At 34.6% G+C, this 23,930-nt stretch overlaps 1 protein-coding gene across 3 annotated transcripts in view; it reads left to right on the top strand.

Moving 5' to 3' along the window:
• Positions 1-23,692, top strand: part of PPP4R2 (protein phosphatase 4 regulatory subunit 2) — a 60,818-nt gene extending 37,126 nt beyond the window's left edge. The window contains exons 2-8 of one of the 3 annotated variants that reach the window (XM_044916643.1): positions 6,009-6,179; positions 15,027-15,120; positions 17,127-17,164; positions 18,037-18,111; positions 18,365-18,508; positions 19,221-19,510; positions 19,764-23,692. In XM_044916643.1, the coding sequence (XP_044772578.1) occupies positions 6,009-6,179; positions 15,027-15,120; positions 17,127-17,164; positions 18,037-18,111; positions 18,365-18,508; positions 19,221-19,510; positions 19,764-20,083 (1,132 nt within the window). In that variant the 3' untranslated portion in view covers positions 20,084-23,692. The remainder of the gene's footprint in view (positions 1-6,008; positions 6,180-15,026; positions 15,121-17,126; positions 17,165-18,036; positions 18,112-18,364; positions 18,509-19,220; positions 19,511-19,763) is intronic. The other 2 variants (XM_021694881.2, XM_044916644.1) reach the window with 2 other exon arrangements.
• Positions 23,693-23,930: the final 238 nt, after the last annotated feature.

Raw genomic sequence — 23,930 nt, 5'->3', positions numbered from 1 at the left:
CTTAGGGTATTTCCTGAGTAGTTGGTCCTTTCCCGTATACCAAGTTTCCTTTTGTGTTGGGTCTGTTTCTGGGCTCTCTGTTCTATGATATATTTTATTTGTTGATTTAATTGATAAAATATGGTATAATCATGATGAAAAAGGAGTATTCTCTTGATTGGGGCCCTGCCTACAGAAGTTTTCTGAACTAGTAATTTGTATATATATATATTTTTTAAAGATTTTATTTATTTATTTGACAGAGAGATCACAAGTAGGCAGACAGGCAGGCAGAGGGAGAGGGAGAAGCAGGCTCCCTGCTGAGCACAGAGCCCGATGTGGGGCTCGATCCCAGGACCCTGGGATCATGACCTGAGCCGAAGGCAGATGCTTAACCATCTGAGCCACCCAGGCGTCCCGTAATTTGTATTTTAAAGTTAGTTTTTTAAAAATGCTGTCATGATGTTGTGTAAGCAGTTCACGGTATGTTCTTATTTTTGCCACGTGTTTTTGCTTATGTAATTCAATATTCAGATTAAATTTACTTGGTTTTGCTCTCTCCTGTCATGTAGAAATTCTGACACTTTTTTTAAAAAAGATTTTATTTATTTGAGAGAGAGATCACAAGCAGGAGGGGCAGAGGGAGAAGCAGACTCCCTGCTGAGCAGGGATACCGATGCGGGACTTGACCCCAGGACCCTGGGATCATGACCTGAGCTGGAGGCAGACACCCAACCGACTGAACCACCCAGGTGCCCCAAATTCTGACACTTTAAATCTCCTGATTAGAATAGCTGCCCTTAAATTTCTTTTTGTTTTTATTCATTCATTCTTCACATATTCCCCTTTGATACTTGCAAGTGGTGTGGTATTTGCTATCCCCTGGAGGTAATAGGGCTCTTTGGTGCTCTCTTGGGTTAGCTTCCCACACAGATTTTGTGTGGAAACCATCAAGGCTGAGTAGAAGTAATCTTAATAGAATTTGGAACGGTAAGAGGCAGTGGGTTAAGATGGTGGTCACTGGCCCCTAAAGTGTTCTAGAATCAGCTGAGAAAATAAGAGAGATTTTCTGCCCTTGAGCCTCTAAAAAATACCTTTAACCTGAGCATCGTGAGGGAAATGTGGTGGTTTTAGTATAGACTTGTAAATTCCTATGGAGATCAAAAGGTCATTGTGTGATATTTCATGGTATCTTTATTAGTGATATGAGTTGTGCCTTTCTAAAGGAGAAACTGCATAAAAGGAAAGAAGAAAAAGCGGAGGGAGGTGAGGTTTAAAAAAATTAATGAGTAATAATTTTCAGTAAATTCTTTTTTTTTTTTTTTAAGATTTTATTTATTTATTTGACAGAGCGAGCGAGAGCAGGAACACAAACAGGGGGAGTGGGAGAGGGAGAAGCAGGCTTCCCGCCGAGCAGGGAGTCCGATGTGGGACTCGATCCCAGGACCCTGGGATCATGACCTGAGCCGAAGGCAGACGCTTAACGACTGAGCCACGCAGGGGCCCCAAATTTCAGTAAATTCTTGAGTTAATTTTAGCAAAGTAGATTAAATAATGAGTATTTTTGGGGAAATTTAATGTGGAGGAATTGATTTGATTCTAAAGTTGAAAATGTATGTTCTATGAGCATCTTTTTAGAATAATTTTATTTTCATTGGAAAAATAAGTTTTTTTTCGTTCATTTCTAGTTTCTACTCAACCATGAATACATTCCTAAGAAAATATTTTTTGTTGCCAAATTCTTAATTTGCTCATGGCCTGTTTTTGTGTTCAAATTATAATATTCAGGGAAGCATTTTCTGTTTTTGTTTTTATCACATAGTTGTAGTGTAACAAAAAGCTGCGTCTTACACATTTTTGTAGAAGTGGTTTTTCATCTATGGTGTAGTGACCTCTGAATTGCATCTCTTAGATCTAATTCAGAGTAACTCTGCTTTTGATACCTTTCAAACTTAAAATACAGAGTGTACAAAATTCATTTTAGTTTATGGGACTTAATTCCTGTCAGACAAGTTAATATCATAGTCTTTGAAGAGCCCCATAGTTTGCTTACCTGGGCTCTATCTTTTCTTGTCTAGCTGTTCCCATTAATGTGTGTGGCTGTTGTGTGTGTGTGTGTGTGTGTGTGTGTGTGTGTGTGTTTGTGGATTTTTTGTTTTTGTTTTTGATAGCATGGGTGGATTGAAAAGTAGTTAATGGAAAGATGGGGGGAAAACTCCTGTGTGTGTAGAAATACTAATTTGTAAAACAAATTATTACTTAATGGCTTTATTAAACAAAAAGAATTTTTAATTTAAGAAATGAAAAGCCGGGGGGGCGCCTGGGTGGCTCATTCAGCTGGGCATTGGACTCTTGATTTTGGCTCAGGTTATGATCTCAAGGTCATGAGATTGAGCCCTGTGTAGGGCTCCACGCTTGGCATGGAGCCTGTTTGAGATTCTCTCTCTCCCCCCTTGTCTGTTGTCTGTCCCTCCCTCCCCAGCCACCACTCGTGTGTGTGCGTGCGCTCTCTCTCAAAAAAAAATTAATTAAAAAAATGATAAGCTTAAGACTTCTCTTTCAGTAATCTTCCTTGATGTGTTTCAGTTGAATGCCTGTGGGGAGTCCAGTGAAATTTAGAGATAAATTTTAGTAACCATTGGCAATTGTATGTTAACCAGAAATTAATATTAGGCATGTCAGAAATTATAATTTGCTGCCTCTGCTCACAAAACCTTCCCAGAATAGACCAGGGAATGGAAGGAAGAGGTGATCATGTGAATAGCTTTTGAGATCTTCCTTTCCAAATTTTTTTAGTATTAATAAAATTTATATACCATATAATTTATTTAATAGAATGGAATTGTCAAGTCACATGTTAACTCTGTGTTTAACTCTGAGGTACTGCCAGACTATTTTCCCACAGTGGCTGCACCATTTTGCATTCCCACCAACAATGTATAAGATTTCCAATTTCCCTGCATCCTCCCCAACACTTGTTATTGTCCCATCTTTTTGATTATAGACACCTCAGTGGATGTGAAATGGTATCTTGTGAAATGTGGTTTTGATTTGTGTTTCCCTAATGGATAATAATGTTAAGCATCTTTTAATGTGCTCGTTGGCCATTTATATTCTTTGGAGAAATGGCTGTTTGAATCTTTTGTCCCATTTTCAACACTTTTCTATTGGGGTAAAATATACGTAACAAATTTTGCCATTTTAAGTGTATAACTTGGTGGCATTAAATACATTCACAGTCTTGTTGCCACCATCATCACTGTCCATCTCCAGGCCTTTTTTTTTTATCTTCCCAAACTGAAACTCTGTACCCATTAAACAGTAACACCTCACACTTCCCTTCCCCCAGCCCCTGGCTAATGTCTTTCTGCTCCTTGCCTCTGATTCTATTTTAAATAACTCATGTAAGTGAAATCATAAAATTTGTTCTTTTGTGTCTGGCTTATTTCACTTAGCATATTGTGTTCAAGATTATTCAAAGTTGTAGCATGTACCAGAATTTCCACTTTAAGCCCTAATAATATCCCATTGCATGCAAATTATTTATCCATTCACCTGTTGATTGATGGTATTTTCCACCTTTTGGCTATTGTGAATAATACTGCTTTATGAATTGGTGTACATGTATCTGATTGAGTCCTTGCTTTCACATGTTTGGGGTACTTACCCAGAAATGGAATGGCTGGATCATCTGGTAATTCTTTGTTTTTGTTTTTGAGGAACACACACCACACTTTTCCACAGTGGTGGCATCATTTTGCATGCCCACCAGCCAGTATGGGGTTCCAGTTTCTCGACATCTTTGGCAGCCAATGCTTGTTATTTCCTGGATTTTTTTTGGAGAGCAGCCAACCTAATGGATGTGAAGTTCTATCACGTTGTGGCTCTGATGTACATTATTCTAATGATTAGTGATGTTGAGCATCTTTTCATGTGCTTATTGGTCATTTGTATATCTTTGGAGAAGTGTCTATTCAACTACTTTGCCCATTTTCTCATTAGGTTGTGTCCTGTTACACCACCGCCCCCCCCCTTGCTTGCTTGTAGGAGTTCTTTTTATCTCCTGGTTATTAACACCTTATCAGATAGGTGATTTGCAAGTATTTCTTCCATTCTGTGGGTTGCCTTTTCACTTGTTGATGGTGACCTTTGAGACACAAAAACGTTTTTTATTTTGATACAGTTCAGTCGTCTTTTTTTTTTTTTGGTGTCACACAATACTGTTTATGTCAACAGTGACTGATTCTGAAATGTCTTGGGAATGTATCAGGAGTCTTTTAGGCTCATACTGAAAAACATTTTCTAGAATTTTCATTTTCTGTTTTTGAAGTTCAGATTTTATCATTGGCCACAAATATTTCAGTTATTTCTCTTGAAGTCATTCGTGAGAAAATGTCTACCAAATTCTCTTGGTTTGAAAAAGCCTTATTGGTTTGACAGTCCTTTCAAGTAAAAATGGCCTTCTAAGATAGCAGCTAGTTCAGCTGGCAACAATATTCAACTGTTGTTCCTTGAGACATGTATAGTATTTTGATACGTTTTTCATGTATTCATCTCATTTTTGTTAACAGAATATTAAGATGCATGTTCAGAGGTTGAGAATTAAAATTAGTAATTTTTTAAATTAAACTTGAGATGAAAATGGTTTTTTGTTTTACTGTGAATTTGTGGAGGGTGAAGAAGGTGATGACTGCTACTAGTAGATAGGAGTTTGGAACTGTTGCCTTGATTTCTGCTAAGTTTCTTTATATTCCCTCTTGCTGTTCTTGTACCATCAGGACACATATTATCATAGTAAAAATGTCAACTCTTATTCTCATGAAAATGGCTTTGGCCTCTTATACTACACTTTGAGAACTTCTGCCCTAGTTTGTAGGATTGTGGGTGGGAGAGAAGAGTGCAGATTAGCTCTTCCCTTATTTTGCTTAAGCAGTCACCTGTGTAAGATTTATCTGCTGCCGTTAGTGGTTGTACTTTCTGTTTGGCTTTGAAATGGTTGGCATTTCTGATTCTTGGATCTCCTGGAATTTAGGCTATTCAGGCAGGTATCATCACAAAATTTTTTTATATTAGTGGTAAAATGTAAGAGGACAGGGGGATAAAAGATGTTCCTATTAACTTAGTAAATGAATAGATATTAAAAGCACATAAATTATATATTTTTACTTTGCAGATACATGTTGGATATGTACCTTTTTTTTTTTTTAAGATTTTATTTATTTGAGAGAGAGAATGAGAGTGAGAAAGAGAGAGAGAGCACATGAGAGGGGGGTAGGGAAGAGGGAGAAGCAGACTCCCTGCTGAGCAGGGAGCCTGATGCGGGACTCGATCCTGGGACTCCAGGATCATGACTCCAGGATCCAGGATCATGACCGAAGGCAGTCGCTTAACCATCTGAGCCACCCAGGTGCCCCTTGGATATGTACCTTTTAAGAGACCAAAGATCCTGAAAATACTAGCTGAAAGAAAAAGGAAAAAGGAGAAATTGAAGTTTATTTTGCTATTTAACATAGATACAAGACAAGAAACCTTTATTAGTCTGTGTAAGCGTTATAGCTTGGATACCAAGAGCTTTGGGTCTGGAGTCATTCTGACTTGTCTATTTAAAATGTGAACTTGGGCCAATTTCTAATCACCTCTTTCAGACGGGACAGTAACACCTCCCTGACTGGTTTGTTAGGAGTGATAGAGTCAAAACGAAATAATGTTTTAAAAATGCCAATAATGAGATGAGACGTAGTACATAATAGGCTTTCAGCCAGAGGTGGTTCATTTTAAAGATTTTTATCAGAGATTGGGGTTTCATTTGGGTCAGAAGTGGGGAGAATTGGGTGTAACCAGTTTGGAGATTGTGAGTCAGTTTCATCAGGCCTGGTATATGCTACTGAACAAAGATACTCTCACAGCCCCTTACTCAGATCTTAATTTTATTAGTATCAGTGTTACGGTGTATTCTGTATTTGTGCTTTGTGTTCAAGAACTGTAAAGCTACATGTTACTCTTTTTTTGTTTTTTTTTTTTGCTTATAGGATTCAATGGTCCCAGTTTAAAGGCTATTTTATTTTCAAACTGGAGAAAGTAATGGATGATTTCAGAACTTCAGCTCCTGAACCGAGAGGTCCTCCCAACCCTAATGTCGAATATATTCCCTTTGATGAAATGAAGGAAAGAATACTGAAAATTGTCACTGGATTTAATGGGTATGCACTTAATATTATTTGAAAGGTTTAATTTTTAGCAGAACATTATGGATTTTTATTTAAGCTTTGATCGTTAATTATCCATTAAGTACGTTCTGTGTCTCTGGTGACATTTAATAGTGATTTTTAGCTTACAACTATTTAAAATAATTACAATGTATTTATTTAATTTATTTAACTTGAACCACCTTTTTGGTTATCAGTGCCATTTGGACTTTAAATGGTTTTGACAGTGAAAACATTCAGGAAATATGTTAGTTTTTTCTTTCCATTTTATATGTGGTATTATAAATCTTTATACTTTGCCTAGGACCTGCATATCATTGAGTTGAGTAACATTTTTTTTTTTTTTAATGAAAAATAACAATTTATGAATGCACCTACTTAGGACTTTCTATTTAAATTTTTTTTTGGAGTTCCTCTTTTACTCCCAAGTAACAAGTAATCATTTTTAGCCCTTCGTAAAACATTGCATTAAAGGGTCACTGCATTAAAATAAACTGCTATTTTTAAAAATGTTGCTGCATGTCATATTCTGTGTCATTTTAAATATTTTTCTTTTTAGGACTTTGTATTTATAGGGTTTTCTTTATTGAAGGGAAGAAGTATTTGTGAAGTTGAATTGTTCAATATTTAGATTGACGTTAGCAATTTGGAGTGTGAGGTGACAATACCAAATTTAATGAATTGTGGATATGTTGACCATGAATTCATATTTGGGATAGGTTTTATTTGAAGAGGTTTCATTTGTAAGGATTTTTATTTAGGTAGCATAAACAGTCTCATTCTTTTCAGATAGTTAAACGCATGGGATTTGCAACAAGGTAGTGTAATTCAGTTAATCCTTTGTTATGTATCATGTTTTTAAGTTTTGAGTTTCGCTTAAAATAACAAATTCTTAGGCTTTTGGTTTTAGGTATCTTACTAAAATACTTTTTGGGGATAGAATTTACAGCTTTATCTTTGAGCTGCCTTTAGGGGCTTGGGGTAGGAGGGAGACTTATTTTGACTTTATACCCTATTGTACTTTTGTGCACTGTACTGAAAATTATTTATCTGTATGCACATATTGCTTTGTTAATAATAGTATTTTTTAAAGGCACATACCCAGACAACGCTACATGCTTTATATTAGAAATATGTTGCATAAGATTTACTCTTGAACTGGATTATTCTTATAAGAATACTTCTTCGGGATATTTATAAATAGTACATAGTACTTAGATGTTATAACTCATCTTTTCATTTCAATAAGTTATGGCTACCATTTACAAATTAAGAGTTAAGGTAAAACAGGTCATATTATGCTACTGCTTTGTGAATGTTAAGCTAATATACTTGTGATTCTGAATTAGTAATACTGTTTTCAGTTCTTTCAAAATTAAGATGGACCAGACAGATATGTAGAATAAATAAAATCTAAATATTTATAATTTCTTAGTCTGTAAAACAGGTAATTGACCTACTTCTGAAAATGATTTGAACGGTCATTAAATGCATACCTAAGACAGATAATTGCTTTTAAAATATTTTTCATCTTTGAGCCATAAGTATTTTGAACTTACGTTGTTTTTAATTTGATTTTTCAGAATAGCAGTTTATGAATCCTTTTCCCTAATCAGGCAGGATCGAGGCCTTAATCAGTGATAAATATTTTTCGGTTTTTAATATTTTTGGCTGTATTATATGTTGGTATATTGACACATGTTTATGATTTTTTTTCAGTTTTATTTTTATGTTTGAATGTATATAAATTAATTGGTGTTTTAAAAATTTTGCTAAGAGTGGTGGCTGTAAGTAGCATTTTGGTCTTTTTCAGCCAGATTTGAGGATTTGTCCTTTTTAGAATACCTTTCCCGCTGTTTATAATAGGTCACCTTTTAAGTTACAGAAATACTTGTTCATAGTTTTAAAAAGATCTTAGATGTCATAGGAGTAGTACATAAAGTGGGATCATGTCATACGCTAGTTGTATTTTCCTTTTCGAAGAGCTTTGAAATCTCTGTATCAATGCATTTATAGAGGTATCTTCTGTTCTTCTATGTATTTGAAATGACCGCATTATTTTTTATTATATGAACAAGTTTGCCTTGTTTCCATTGGTGGTGGGTGTTTATTTTTTGGCTGTTATAAGTAGTACTTGTAGTGCGCATCCTTGTACATACCTTCTTGTGTTGATGAATGTCACACATTAAATGTATGTATAGATTGTTGCTTTTGAACTGCCAAGTTGACATTGCAAAATGTGTATCATTTCGTGTGTATATAAATGCAGATATTGTATTCTTTAATATTTTGTCTGTGTGTGTGGGTGCGCAGAGATTTGTGTGTCTTTGCAAGTGAAATTGAACATCTTATCAGGTGCTTATTGGCTCTTATAAATTGTGGTTTCATTTTTTTTTTTTATTTTGGGGTGATTTTCTTATTGGTAAGTTTATTGTTTTGTTTTTGCTTTTAATTAGTAAAAGCTCTGTTATTAAATGCTTCGTAGTATTTAGTCCTGAAAAAGATTATCCATTTTCTAAAATTATTTTAGTATATTGTCAGCATTTAAATTTCCCTCTTTGACGTGGAAATTGTCCATTACCTTGTTGGCTTGATTTCTTGAGCTGTAAGATTCCGGAAAACAGGGTTAACCATCTTTTCCAAACAAGGCCTTCAAGAACAGTGAATGGCTGAACAGTAGGTTTTCAAACAAGTACACAATAAATCAATGGAAGGAATAAAAGCATGTTTCTATATTTATATTTTATTTCTAGTACTTCATTCCTACTAGTAAACACAGAGGGATTTCAAGGAGTAGAAAGAATGTAATTTACATTTCTAGTAGTTTTTTAAAAGATAGTTAAATGTCCTCTAAATTACTGACATCGAAGAATAATGAATATAAATTAACTGTGTGTCTTTGCTTCTCCTTTGTCAATGTTGTTAGACCTAAGACCTTTCTAAAATAAGCAGTAAGTTTAAGGTACTGTGGGTAGTTGACTAAAGTAATATGGCTATGTATTTACGAGCAGGTCTGGAAAAAGTACATAACCATTTGATACCTAAAGATCTTTTAATTGTCACATCATCTTTCTAAGGCAGGTACAGTTGGTTACAGCTGAAGAGCGCTTTTCATCTTTTGGCATGATAGTCTTTCTGAATATTGAAATTCTTCTCTAATGTTACTTTAACGTACATAAATGACCAAATTTTTCTTAGTCCTAAAAACTTTTATATTGTTTTATAGTGTATTGCACACGCAGAAATATCTCTTGTAAATTTCTGCACCCGAGAGTGTGCCTCTTCATACTTTTTTAAGAAGGTCATATGTGAGATTTTTATACTCTTAAATCTGGATCATAGATTTAAAGCATAATCCTTTTTTGATTTTGTATTGTTTGCTTTATAGTTAGCTTGAGATTATTCAGGGATGAGAGAATAGGTTCTAGCTATTTGTTATTTTGTTCTCTTCCTTCCTTTGACCTATTTTATTGCTGCTGCTTGAATTCTCTTCAGTTGGTTGGGAAAATAGAGTTTTTGTGTCAGTATTTGTTGAGCATATTAAATCTTTTTATTTTTTATTTTTTTTAAAGATTTTATTTACTATTTGACAGCGAGAGAGGGAACACAAGCAGGGGTAGTGTGAGAGGGAGAAGCAGGCTTCCTGTGGAGCAGGTTGCCTGATGCGGGGCTCGATCCCAGAACCCTGGGATCATGACCTGAGCCAAAGGCAGATGCTTAACGACTGAGCCACTCAGGTGCCCCGAGTGTATTAAATCTTTTAGCTAAATGTGTTTATTTCCATTTTCTTCGCTCTCTTTCACTTAGCATAACTAGTTGAGAATTGGAATTATTTAGTAGCCTTCTCTCCTCTTTCTACCCCTGCCTTGTCTTGTCCTTTGATCATATGGTTTGATTTGATGTTGTAATAAAATGTTTTAAATTGAAAGGTAGGGTGTAGCAGAAGTCTAATTTTTTTCTTGACATTTTCGATTTGATGCCAGGACAGTGACAATTCAGACTACGATAGGCACTATAAAAGATGATTAATTTGATTGAAAGTGTTGACAGGTTGCTGTACATTTATCTTGGGGTGGGGAATGGCTAGTTTACAGGTACTAGTTTACAGTTACTTAGCGTTATTTAAAGAGGCTGATTCTTCATTTTCTTAATTGTTTGTACTTGTCATTTTACATTGGTGTTTTCAGTAAATCTAAGAATTTCTAACATTTGATTTGAGGTAGAAAATATATACATAAGAATATTTAAGTATGTGTATATTTATACAGATGTAAAGCCTGAGTACAGATAGAGCATATTGCATAGATATTAAGATAAGGATAAAGATAATATCACATGATTCCAGTGATATTTCTGACTTCTGTAGGACTTAAGAGTAAACAAAACTGAACCTGTTCAGCCTTGGATAACTGAGACAGATATATAGAGATTTTTTATTTTATTTTCTTGGTGGTAACAGAGATACATTTAAGCTAGTTTTTACCTGAATAGTTCAAGTCAGATTTAAGCAATTCTTTAAGGCATAGTATAAATGTAGCCATTCATAGAAAATAAAGACATAGTAAAAATGACATCTTTATGCATAAAACTAAAGTGAGCTGGCTATTTTAACATTTTTCATAACAGGATGTCTGATTTTATGGTTCTCTCTTAGTTTTTATACGCAGATGGCCTCTGTGTTATATTTTATATTCCTTTATCTTTTTCATGAAGAAAGTTGATTGTGTTATAAAGGAGTAAGGTAATCAGTTATCTGATTTTTATCTTCGATTCTGAATTAAATGTGCATTTTCCTTTTCTGAATGCCTTCTTTCCAACTGATACCTTGTATGCATTCAGAATAATTGTACATCTTAATGATGAAACATATAAATAGACCAAGATAAATTTTAGTCAAACTGTAATCTCAGCTTAAAATGTAAGATAGGACATTCTTCCTTTAGGTGTTGGCCTTACTGTTTACAATTTCTTTCTATTAAAAATAGCATTAAACTGCTAATTCATGCTTAGATGTCTTTCTCTGATGTTCAGCCCCTTTCCTGATATTTGAATTCTCATAGCTTTCAGGTATGTAAGACTTAATGGGTATTAAGGGGTTGGGCATGCAGAGGGAGAGGGGGAGAGAGAATCTCAAGCTGTATTTCAGGCTGTATCTCACGACCCTGAGATCATGACCTCAGCTGAAATCAAGAGTCAATGCTTAACTGACTGAGCCACCCAGGTGCCCTGATACTTTTTTTTGATGCAGTGAATGGGGACAGATTGCAGCAAGTTCAGATACACTCTATAACTAATGTAAGACATGTTAGTTGCTCTCCTTGGAATTAAAAGGAATATTTTATTTTTTTATTAAGATTTTATTTATTTATTTGACAGAGAGAGAAGAGCAGGGGGAGAGGGAGAAACAGGCTCTCCGCAGAGAGCTCTCCCCCCACTCCCTAGTTCCTTATGTAATCTTAGTTTTTATCTTAGGATGGCAGGCAAATAGGTAATATATTGCAGAGTAAACTGAATGTATTCTATTTGAAATAACCCCAGATATTTTTCTGTTAAGTAATTTATTTTATACTATATCGTTCCAATGAACATCCTTATCCCATTTCCCCAAATTTAGGGATTCTGGTTCAGATTTTTCATTGTGTGCATTTTTGCTTTTTTCTTCTTAGCACATGGGGTCTTAATTTAGTGATTTTTATTGGAAATAGTTTTAATATTTTCAGGAGTTAGAATAAACTGTATGCTATATTTAAAGAGTAACAGAGTAAACCTTGCATATAGTTTTTGCACCAACCATTCATTTTGGATTTATCTGGTTTATTCTTGTACCTCCTTTTAAAGATCTAACTTAGAAAGTGTTCCCACGGGGCGCCTGGGTGGCTCAGTCGTTAAGCGTCTGCCTTCAGCTCAGGTCATGGTCCCGGGGTCCTGGGATCGAGCCCCGCATCGGGCTCCCTGCTCAGCGGGAAGCCTGCTTCTCCCTCTCCCACCCCTGCTGCTTGTGTTCCTTCTCTCTCTGTGTCTCTCTCTGTCAAATAAATAAATAAAATCTTTAAAAAAAAAAAAAAAAGAAAGTGTTCCCAGGTTCAGACTTGCTTCCTTGGCATACAGTTTACTCTGTCTTGATAACATTGCATACAAAATTATATTAACATTTATTGTAGTTATTTACATGCTCTGATTTCTAGCTTGTGGTAGGCTTTCATATTTACCTAAAAGGTTAAAAATAAGTACAGCTGTGTAAAGAGCCCTTCAGTGCAGTTGTCAAGATTATATTATGTTTCCAAAGGATACTTTTATATGCAAGTAATATTTGTATTTTAGCCTCCTTACGCAAGGGGTGAGTATTATTTGACATTTTAGTGCCATCTATTGGACACTTCATAAAAAGCTCCTGAAAGTGTCTAAGGGCGTAAACACATTTTATCGTAGGCTTTTATTGCTAACAGTGCTGTGCAAACATAATACATTTTTCCCCCTAAAAGCAGTATTATTTATCAACACATGCATTGTTAATAATTGGCTACACTTTCACTTACCTTCCTGAAGAAAATTAGCCAAAGCATGTAGTGTAAACATTATTAAACAGAAAGTTTAAAGATACTTATGTTTTGGTTTTTTTTTTTTTTTAAAGATTTTATTTATTTATTTGACACAGAGAGACACAGCGAGAGAGGGAACACAAGCAGGGGTGGGTGGGAGAGGGAGAAGCAGGCTTCCCACGGAGCAGGGAGCCCGATGCGGGGCTGGATCCCAGGACCCTGGGATCATGACCTGAGCCGAAGGCAGACGCTTAACGACTGAGCCACCCAGGTGCCCCAAAGATACTTATATTTTAAAGCTATTTTTTACCTTAAGAGAAAATACTGGTTTTGGTGTTTGAAAGAAATTTAGTTGGAGGAAAAGACATAGATAATACCTATTGAAGTATTTGTCATTTGAGATTATTTGAATATTCTTAACACTGGGAGCTGTTTTGCTTATTTTTGAATAATATATACACTTTTAAGTGTAGTATCACCGTGAGTTATTAATGAGGGAATAGCATAGGCGGAGTTTGTGTGTTTAAGGTTTGGAAAGTAATGAACTTGAAGAGAAGGGGCTGAGGTGCACATATACCATTAATACTCAGAAATCCCTGGTGGTACTGCATTTCAGATATATAGGTGTACAAATAACGTGTATATTGAACCTAATATAAAGGAGAAGATCCTGCCCTTAAGCTTTCAATCAAATCTGAGGAAAGACAATTTGTAAACTCATGTTGTTTATTATGTATGTAGCTTGGGAAAATGTTTCCCTTAATTTTTTTAATGCAGTTAACAGTTTTGTGTATTAGCTATAAGTTTTCACTTATGTGGTGTCTTTATAGGAATGAATAAAACAGACCAGTAAGCTGTTTCTTTATTAGTAACATTGTTGGTGTGCTTTGTTTGCTTTTTCCATTTCAAAGATTCTTAGTTTTGACTGTGTGTGTACTCCCCTCTGACCATATTTTCAAAAGGAAGAAACCGTATTCTTTCTCAGAAACCCAGAGGAATTTCCTTTAGCAGTCATGGTGAACAGAGTTCTGTAATTTCTAGCTGCTTCTGAGTATTTGTGATATCAGACACACATTCTGTCTTTTAGTTAGCACGCAGTCTTTTGTTGACAGAATGATAGCTTTCTGATTTTTAGGTTTTGATGCTACTTGAGAAAAGGTCGATTCTTGGCCTCTAATAAGTAAAATGTTTGTTTTCATATGAATACACTTTATACCTTTTCAAAATTTGTTATAAACTTTATACTGACTTTTTATAAGAACATAAGAATATTGATGCTATGAATATGAGAACTAAATATAGTCTGTCCCATTAGAAAATAAACAAGATTTTAAGTATGTTTGGAATAATGGAGGGGAGGACAAGGGATTTGAAGTTAGAGACACTGGGTTTGAGTCTTGGCACTGTTATGCACTAGCTGCTTTCCTTTGTGGGAGAATATTGTGTCAAAATGCTCAAAATGCCTATACATAATAAAGAACTTTGTAAATATTAACTATTAATTTGAGGTTTTGTAATTCTCTTTATAAGGTGAATAAATATATTTGAATGGCATATAATGAAGTCTGAAGTTTATGTTTGTACTTTTTAGCTGTGTTTGTCTTACCTAATGCTCATGTTTGCTGTTCAGACTGTAATTCTGAGGAATGCTAATAGTGTGTGAGATAAATTTTTTTAATATTTATAAAAGATTTTGTTCCAACTTATATCAGTTTTGTATTTGGTATGATCAAGTGAAAATTTGATTATGCTAAGGCACTTACCAAAATAGTGATTGTGTTTGTATTTTACATCTGATGAAACATAGATTGTAAAACTGTCGAGCAGAACGCTATTTATAATACTTTTTCATTGGAATCATTTGCCTTGTTCTATATGATAACAAAACATCTGTAGTTTTATTTGGAGACACTGTAAAGAAATCTTTGTGTGCAAAGGAATGCTTGAGGAAAAGTTCTGTATTTAATAAACTGTAACTTGATTATTATTTGTGTTGCCTCTCTTGTAAACTTTAAAATAATTATATTGAGAATGTTAAAATATATTTCTCCATTAGTTTTGAAACTTAAAATTTTGTGTGTTCTTTTTTTAATTGCTTAGGGATTTTCTTGTTTAAAAAGACAGGTGTGCTTATTGTCTTGCCTATTTTTTAAGTCATCTATTCATTTCCCTGTTGTAGCATTTTCTTTTGTCATTTTAATACATGGGTGACTAGATAAATCTTTAAATAGCAAGAGTGATAATGTTCCTAATTCTCTTGATAATTAATGACCTCAAACTATAAAATTATATTCTTTTGCAGTATCCCTTTTACTATTCAGCGACTATGTGAATTGCTAACAGATCCAAGGAGAAACTATACAGGAACAGACAAATTTCTCAGAGGAGTAGAGAAGGTATTTATTTTATCATTGGGATTATATTAAACTTTAATCTATTTCAGAAGAGAGCACTGAGTAAGTTCTGTTTTAGGCACCTTTTCTTCAAATAGGTTTCCTGAAACCTACCTGAAGTTTTTCTCAAATTGTTTTCCTAATCTGGGAAAAACTAGGTTTTGGAGTGAGATTTAATAGGAGGGGCACAGAGGGAGGACTTGTGATCAGTTAAGTATGGGGAAAGCAGCTTCTTGTCTCTTCAAAATTCCTAGTATACATTAACATTAAAGGCTCTGCAAAATTTTGACATCGACATTTCCATTATAGTTGTGTTTTGCACACTTGTTTACCCATGGAATTCATTTCTTCATTTCTGGATTTGGTGCACAGCTTTGGAAAATCTGATGCAAAAACTTAGATATTGAGAAAGATGTAGATCAGACTTAAGAAAGAAGAAAGCATTGGTGTTTTTTGTGGGTAGGGGATGTTGTAAGAGAAGGGCATTTTGGATCAAGGAAACAATGTGATGAACAAAGACATCAAGGTGTTTGAGGGAATGAAAAGTAGGAAATTGACTTATTTGAGGAACCAGTGAAGGAGCCCTGTGGGAACCAAGATTGGACCAGTAGGTTGCTAATTCTCTCTTTGATCCTAGAACATAGTCCAATGTTCATTTTATGGTTCTAATTCAAATTCAGTTTAGTCTACCCTTGGAGCAGGAATCTAAAACCATTACTTAATGTTTACAAGAGATCTTAGGGCTTTACTGGTTTAATTTGTTTTGTTGAGCTTCCACGCCCTTGATTTAGTAAGATTCCTGAAGGGCAGGAAACTGAGATGATTCATCAGTACTTATTTTCAGCTTATTGGACTTTCAATAATTAGATTTTGGCAATCGTTGAAGAGGCAGTCAAAGTAGTCGTATCAGGAGTGGCCCTGTCACCAAATCAGGACTGCTATGTTTCATATTTGGGTGACCGTGGACCAGTGACATAACCTAAGTCTCAGTTTCTGATCTGTGAAGTATGGATAATAAGAGGGCTGTGGAGGGGATCAAATGAAAAGCACTTACTCTGGCTCATACTACACTTTTAATGAATATTGACTATTAGTAAAGTCAGTATTAACTGGGAAGATTATATTATTAAAAAGGTCTGAAGCTTTTTTTGGGGGGTTATGCTACTACACATCAGACTTTTGATTGGGTACTGCTTTTTAAGGAAATTCATTATATGTGGCCTAAATACTTCAGTCTCTAAGTATCTTGGCATGATTTCGATCTAAAACTATTCCACTGTATTACATTTGATATATAATGTCAGGGCTCCATAGTAGCTAGAGTAGAGTTAAAATAATACTGGCAGAAGGAGCAAATGGTTTAGTAGGTTATTAGATTTAGTTATTGTTTTAGTTTCTGTTGTTTGATTAAAAGTTGTTTTTTTTTTGTTTTTTTTTTAAAGATTTTATTTATTTGACAGAGAGAGACACAGCAAGAGAGTGAACCACAAGCAGGGGGAGTGGGAGAGGGAGAAGCAGGCTCCCTGCCAAGCAGGGAGCCCGATGCGGGGCTTGATCCCAGGACCCTGGGATCATGACCCGAGCCGAAGGCAGATGCTAAACGACTGAGCCACCCAGGCGCCCCATGATTAAAAGTTTTTACTTTTTTTTTTTTTTTTTAAAGGTTTTATTTATTTATTTGAGAGAGAGAATGAGAGAGAGAGAGCGCACATGAGAGGGGGGAGGGTCAGAAGGAGAAGCAGACTCCCTGCCGAGCAGGGAGCCCGATGCGGGACTCGATCCCGGGACTCCAGGACCATGACCTGAGCCGAAGGCAGTCGCTTAACCAACTGAGCCACCCAGGCGCCCCAAAAGTTTTTACTTTTAACCATTTATTTTTTTTATTAGTAAAATTGGAGAAGATAGGAACTTAATCTGCCAGGGTGATTCTGAGAGCTTAAAAACAAATGATTAAACCTTATGTCGTAGTGCTTTGCGTCATATTAAAGCATCAATTTTTGTTATTGCAGAATGTGATGGTTGTTAGCTGTGTTTATCCTTCTTCAGAGTAAGTATAAAGATTTTTATATTTCTGTATATACTGATTATATCATTTCTAATATATTAGTCTTTAGGTTACATTTATTTTGTATGGAATGAAGCAGGATAACATTTATAAATACTTGTGAACCTACCACCCAGTCCCTCAAGTAGAATATTACCAATGATGATATCTATCTATAAGTTTTTCTAGTAAAGAGATTTGGATTAAAGTGATAATTTACTGTAATCTTAAGATTTGTGGATTTATGTACTGTCCTGGTACTCAGGGCCCTGAGATCCCAGAGATCCCACCCTAGATACCTTACCATGGCGTCTTTGGGGCATAACTCCCAGGTTTGGAATAGTTTCTTGATGACTTTCCTCCTCATGATGGAAAAGTATTTCCAGTTGTCAAGATTTATATAGCAAATTAAGGTGTTGGTTTAAGACACAGTCCTTAGCACTATTGATGTTTTGTTATGAGTGGTTGTCCTGGGAATTAAAGCGAGTTTAGCACTGTCCTTGGCTTCTCCCTACTGGATGCCAGTAATGTCTCTCTTTCCCTGAAAAATGTCTTCAGATATTGCCAAAAGTCCCCTGGGGCGGTGGGCTCCGTGAAGGGAAGTTGAGAGGAGAATGTTGTCTCCTGTTGAGAAACACTGGATTTATAAAGTGTCTGTGATTTCATAGACAATAACAGTTTGTTTTTAGAACTCTCACAAGAATATACCTGTGTTAAATGAGATACTAAGATAATCCCATAATTTAATGCTGTTTCTCTCAAAAGTCTGTTTGGTTCTGTGACTGTGAGATCGTACAAAAGATCTTTTAGGCCTATTGCTCTTACTGAATTAAAGAACTAAATGATCTATAATAGTGTTTTTTCTTTTCTCATAGGAAAAACAATTCCAATAGTTTAAATCGAATGAATGGTGTTATGTTTCCTGGAAATTCACCAAGTTATACTGAACGGTGAGATTATTGATTTTAATATCCAGAGAAATTGTATTTTCCTAATTTTGAGAAGCAGGTTCAATATACTTTCTTAAATAAAGTTGGGCATTTTATGGAAGATACAGGATATACTAAACAATTAATTTGGTAACCCTTAAATCTGAAAGTCAAAGTTAGAGTAAATACTTCTGTGATGTCTTCACATAAGCAAACCTTGGGAGGGTGACTTCTTACCAAAATGGGAAAATGATGTTCATTTATCTTATCCTAGGTCTAATATAAATGGGCCTGGAACACCCAGGCCACTTAATCGACCAAAGGTTTCTTTGTCAGTCCCGATGACAACAAATGGCTTGCCTGAGAGCACAGACAGCAAAGAGTCAAACTTACAGCAAAATGAGGACAAAAATCACAGGTTTGTATGTGATTTATATTTAAAAACAAAAAATGTTTTCAAAATAAGTTGACATTTATCCATTGTTTTCAGCACTCGTTATTTACTATATACTCTTGTTTTGAGGAACACAGCAAGGTTTTAGTGTGGTCTGTGGCTTCTGGACATTCTCAGCATTAGCACATGGATGAAGATGGTCAGAGAGAATGCTTAAAACTGCTAATTTGGGGAGATCCTATTTATAATAGGATCTTAAGAAAGTAAAGTGGTTCTGGTGTTTTCTGTTTCTTGTTTTTGAAAGTAACCTGAAAAGATTTATAAATGAGTTGAAAATTTTGTGAGTTATTTCTCATTGGAGATCATTAAAGGAAACCTTTTATTTATATCCCATCTCGGATTTTCTGCATCACATTAAGGGAAAGCAGACTAAACGAGTGAGAGGTCTTAATGAGTATGTCCATCTGGAAGACTTGTAGTTCCCTTATGGGAAGACATTTAACTTGAGAATTGAACAGAAATGCCGTATAACTTGTTCACTAATTCTAGTGGGAAATATTCTTAACACAGTTTAGGTTCCCTTGAAATTATTCTCTTGTGTTTTTCTTTACCCAGATGTTATAATTTAACTTTGAGACAGAAATACAGTTTTAAAAATTATTAGACCTTAAAAATGAGAATGTGGAAGATGAAGAAAACTGTCTTTATTAATGACACTTTAAAAAAACATTTACAGTGACTCTGCGACATCTGAATCAGAAGGTTCCTCAGTGAGCCCTATAAAAAATAAACATCCAGATGAAGATGCTGTGGAGGCCGAGGGGCATGAGGTAAAAAGACTGAGGTTTGACAAAGAAAGTGAAGTCAGAGAGACAGCCAGTCAAACATCTTCCAGTGAAATTGCTTCGGTTATGGTAGAAGAAACAGAACCATCGTCGTCACCTCAGGATAAAGACAAGGAAAGTACTTGTACCAGGCAGCACTGTACAGAAGAGGATGAAGAAGAGGATGAAGAGGAAGAAGAAGGTATTTAGAGACCATCTGTAAAAGGGTGGAGTAAGGAGATCCTCAAATTCTTGTACTTCATTTTGCGTGAAAGAATTTAACATAATGGAACTCCTTATAATGCTGATGTTGGGCTTTTCTCCCACCTGTATGTAGTTGCTGCTGAGTTTCAGGGGATATGATTTGAACTGTAGAATATCAGAATTCATGAAACTTAACTGTGGAGGTATTTTGAAAATAAAATTTAACTACAACAACATTTGCTTATTTTTAGAGTCTTTTATGACATCAAGAGAAATGATCCCAGAAAGAAAAAATCAAGAAAAAGAATCTGATGATGCCTTAACTGTGAATGAAGAGACTTCTGAGGAAAATAATCAAATGGAGGAATCTGATCTGACTCAAGCTGAGAAAGATTTACATTCTGAAGGTAGTGAAAATACAGGCCCTGTAAGTAGTGGTTCTGATTGCCATGAGACAGAAGAATTAGTAGGATCCAACTCCAGTAAAACTGGAGAGATTCTCTCAGAGTCATCCATGGAAAATGACGACGAAACCACAGAAGTCACAGATGAACCAATGGAACAAGACTAATTATTTAGAAACATGTAGATGCAGTATTTTACATACAGTTCTGGTTTTACACTGTATAAAACTTTTATGTAATAAAGTGGACCTTTAGTTTTACAAGAGAAGCAGGTTGTAAAATAAAGTACTTTATGGGATAAATCCTGAAAGAGTTGTACATGTAAGAACTGTGAATATCAGCTCCTCTGGGTCCTGCTTACCGCTGACTTTTTTTTCGGTCTGGTCAAATCAGTGGTTTGTGTATAGATTTTTTTTTTTTTTTTTTTTTAAGAATTAAAGTTTTTAAACTGGAAGGTAATAATTATAATTTTGAAAACCTTTTGGAAATTATCACATTTAGTTTATACATATGCAAGAAATCTTTTTGTCTTGTCTCTTTCTGACAACTCTAGCAGTTTTCATATTTTGGTCATAGTTTCAACATTTTAACATGTGAATTATAGGGTTTCATGCTGGTTTCCAGATTTTATTGTTTGACTATGTACAGTGGAACTTTAAGTCATATATACATATATATATATATTATTCTAAGGGGGGAAATGTTATATTTTTCTGTTTCTATAAGAGATGAATACAGTGGATACTTTTTCTATTGGTAATGATTGAGTTCACCTCTTTCAGAAGACAGTTTCAGTTTCTCTTCTGAGTAATTCAAATAAAATCTGGCCCTTGTGAAACCCTGGAAATAAGTCTGTTGAAATACCAGGTTAAACACATTCCAAGAGATCTGTTCAAACTAAAATTCTTTTGTATACTTCTGAGGTGCCTGAGAAAAAGACTTCATTATTTATGAGAAAATACGCTTTATCTTGGAAACTGTGTTCAAACATTAGCTTACTGTTTTATAGAATGAATGCTGACATGAGACCATCTCAGAAGAACCCGGCAGGTTCCTTGACCTTTTGCTTGCTTTTCTGAACATTGTGAATATTACACATTTCTTTCTAAATTATTCTAGAGTATGCAAATGTCAAAGGTATGAAACCCCACTGTACTGGAAAAATTAATATATTACTATAGTAATGTACTGGAGCTAAATGACTGAAGCTTTAGGGGTGCATAGAAACCACCATAATTTGTATGACATTTTGAAGTGAATTAAATATTTTTGAACATGCTTCTTCGACAGCCAGTGTTATATTTTTCAGATTAACACAAAGCACAATGATTACTCTAAACTCAGTATTTTCAAATTCACATATTTAAAAGTCATGCAAACTGCAACTTCCCTGTCAAAATTACTGGCTGCCAAATTTATACCTGTTTCTTCAGCTGTACCTTTTGATATTTAGAATTTTTAAATTTCTGTAAAGTAGATTTTGTAGAATGTGATGTGTTCACTGCCTTTGTGAAGCGGTATATAATTGTATAATTTCTGTGTGTAAACTGAATGCTTGGGCTTTCAATACAGTATTCATATAAAGCAATAAATATTAATGTTATGAAATATTCGAGTACATTTTTATCAAAATACAGAAGAATCCCTTTTTTAGTTTCAGATACTGAAGTACACAGATGAACTTATAAAACTGATGCAAACACTTTCTGACACTGTATCATAATCTTTGGGGTGATGTGGGTGGCAACCACAACTTTTGCATTTTGACTACTTAAATTGCTATGACTAAATTACCAAAATGATTTGGCTCCGTTTATGTTTATAGGGTAAATATACTACTGACTGACTTGACTGTCAGGTTCACAGCAGCTTGGTGATACATTTAAGAATATGTCTAGTAGTTGACATAAAAACTGAATATTTACTGTACCCAGGAGGGGAGAAAAATCACACATTGTAAATTTTTAAAGATTTTTTTGCAAAAATGTTGAAGCCAATTTTAAATGTGACATTCATTTGTAGTGGCCTATTGACCTATTATTTTGTTGAGGGATATTTTGCCAATGAGAATAGATTTTAAACATTTTAAGTTTAGAAATTTTGAAATTTTCTTTAGAATATTTATGAAATTATTGTCAATAAACATATTCTTTAAGATCCTGTGACCTTTTGATATTTTTTGTTTTAATTGTGCCATGGACCATTTGTAAACAAATCAGTTTACTTTTGTTGGTTATAAGTTGAAGATTTAGCGTCATGACTTTGAGGTCTGTGGTTTTATTTGTAAACTTGCAGTTGCTATTTTTGCAAGGGCAAATGTATTTCTTTATTAAATAAAGTACAATAATGGTGAATGTACCAAAATGCCATCACTTAACTCTATGAGAGATCTGCATTTTAATCTATAGTTTAATAGTTTTAATATTTATTAGATATTCATACGTTGATCCTAGATCAAACTTGTTGCTGTTTATACAGATAATTGTAGAATGCTAATGGAATAAATATCTCCTTTAGGATAGGTGGAATACTTTTGTAGTTAAACTGGGAAACCTTGTTCAGCTGGTTTAAGATACTGATGCCCATTTGGAAGTAGATTTCCGCAAGTATGCGTAGGTGCACTTACACAGACTTTGCTTAATGAAAACCTCAGTTCTAATAGTAACTGATTCAGATGTGAATTTTTTAAAGGCTAATTTTAGGCACATTATCTTAACACACATCAGCAAAGTCATATTAAAAGACCTAAATGAAGAAGCAAGACCTCAGTGATTAAAAATGTTATTTTCTTTTTTCTTTTTCTTTCTTTTTTTTTTTTTTTTTGGCCTTGAGCAGATTGTTTACCTGTTAGAATCTAGACTCTGAACCCAACATGTAAAAAGAACTTGAAATGCTGATGAGGATACAGAATATATATGTGGTATGTTTTTAGCACTTTCCCCTTTTAAAAAACAAGTGAAAACATTACCCTAGTACATTTTAAAAAATACCATCTTTTCAGTTCTGAAAATGTAGCAGAACAGAAATGAGTAGTGGAAAATGTCATATTTTAATTGTTGGTTATTAGATAAATTTAATCCAGTTAGGGTTTATTGTAACTACACCTTTCAGCAGTGTGAACAGAGCAGTGAATTCCCCATCAGAGAGCTATAACCCTTTGGCTTAGAAAGGCATCCCAGAAATCCTGCCCCAGAAGGTGTAGCCTGTTAAAGCATGGAGGTTCAGAGTCCTTTGTTTTGCTGGTGTAGATAGGCATGTATTTGTGCATTTTTGCATTTGTAAAATCAGTAATTTTTCAAATAATGTAAATGTAATATACTAGTTTACTTATAAAGGTACTATAGCAGAATCTATAGCTGCTACAATGTTTGATTATGAGAAATGTAACTTGATAAGGATGAAAAGGCAACTTGTAGAACCAAAGGAAATAAAAATTTTGGATAGTGTTTCAAATTGTCTTCTGAACAGGAGTTTCTTAATTACATTGGTTTTGATCAAATGAAGCTCAGTTCTCTCAAGATTTGTGCTAATCGTAAAATGGATGAATGCAAAAACGCCTTGTAATTTTATGTGGAATTATTATAATTAGATTTATTGGATTATTGGCCTAATAAGAATGCTAGTATGTATTGGTTAGGATACATTTAATATTTCACATTTAAAAAATAATCAGTACACTTTCTTCAGAATTTCCTTTTATTTCAATTTGGAGCCTAGATTACTTTGCCAAATGTATTATTTTCATAATGCAATAAAATATAAATTAGAAGAATATCTTTATGTGTGGAATTACTTTATTTGCCATAATAGTTCACACCTCTCTCCCAACTCTTCCTCCCCAGTCACTTCAGATGGTTTAGGATCCATAAGCATTTTCTGGTCTGTAAGGGAAAAAGCTTAATGCAGGATTTTATTGCAGCTCTGTTTCTTAAGTGATAATGATATTTCCAACATGGAGGGTGCAGCTGACTTGAATGGACAACTCAAACCTGGTATCTGACAAAGTCCTGATTT

Source organism: Neomonachus schauinslandi, chromosome 1 (assembly GCF_002201575.2).
Source record: "Neomonachus schauinslandi chromosome 1, ASM220157v2, whole genome shotgun sequence".
Lineage (NCBI taxonomy): Eukaryota > Metazoa > Chordata > Mammalia > Carnivora > Phocidae > Neomonachus > Neomonachus schauinslandi.
This window is presented reverse-complemented; position numbering and strand designations above follow the sequence as displayed.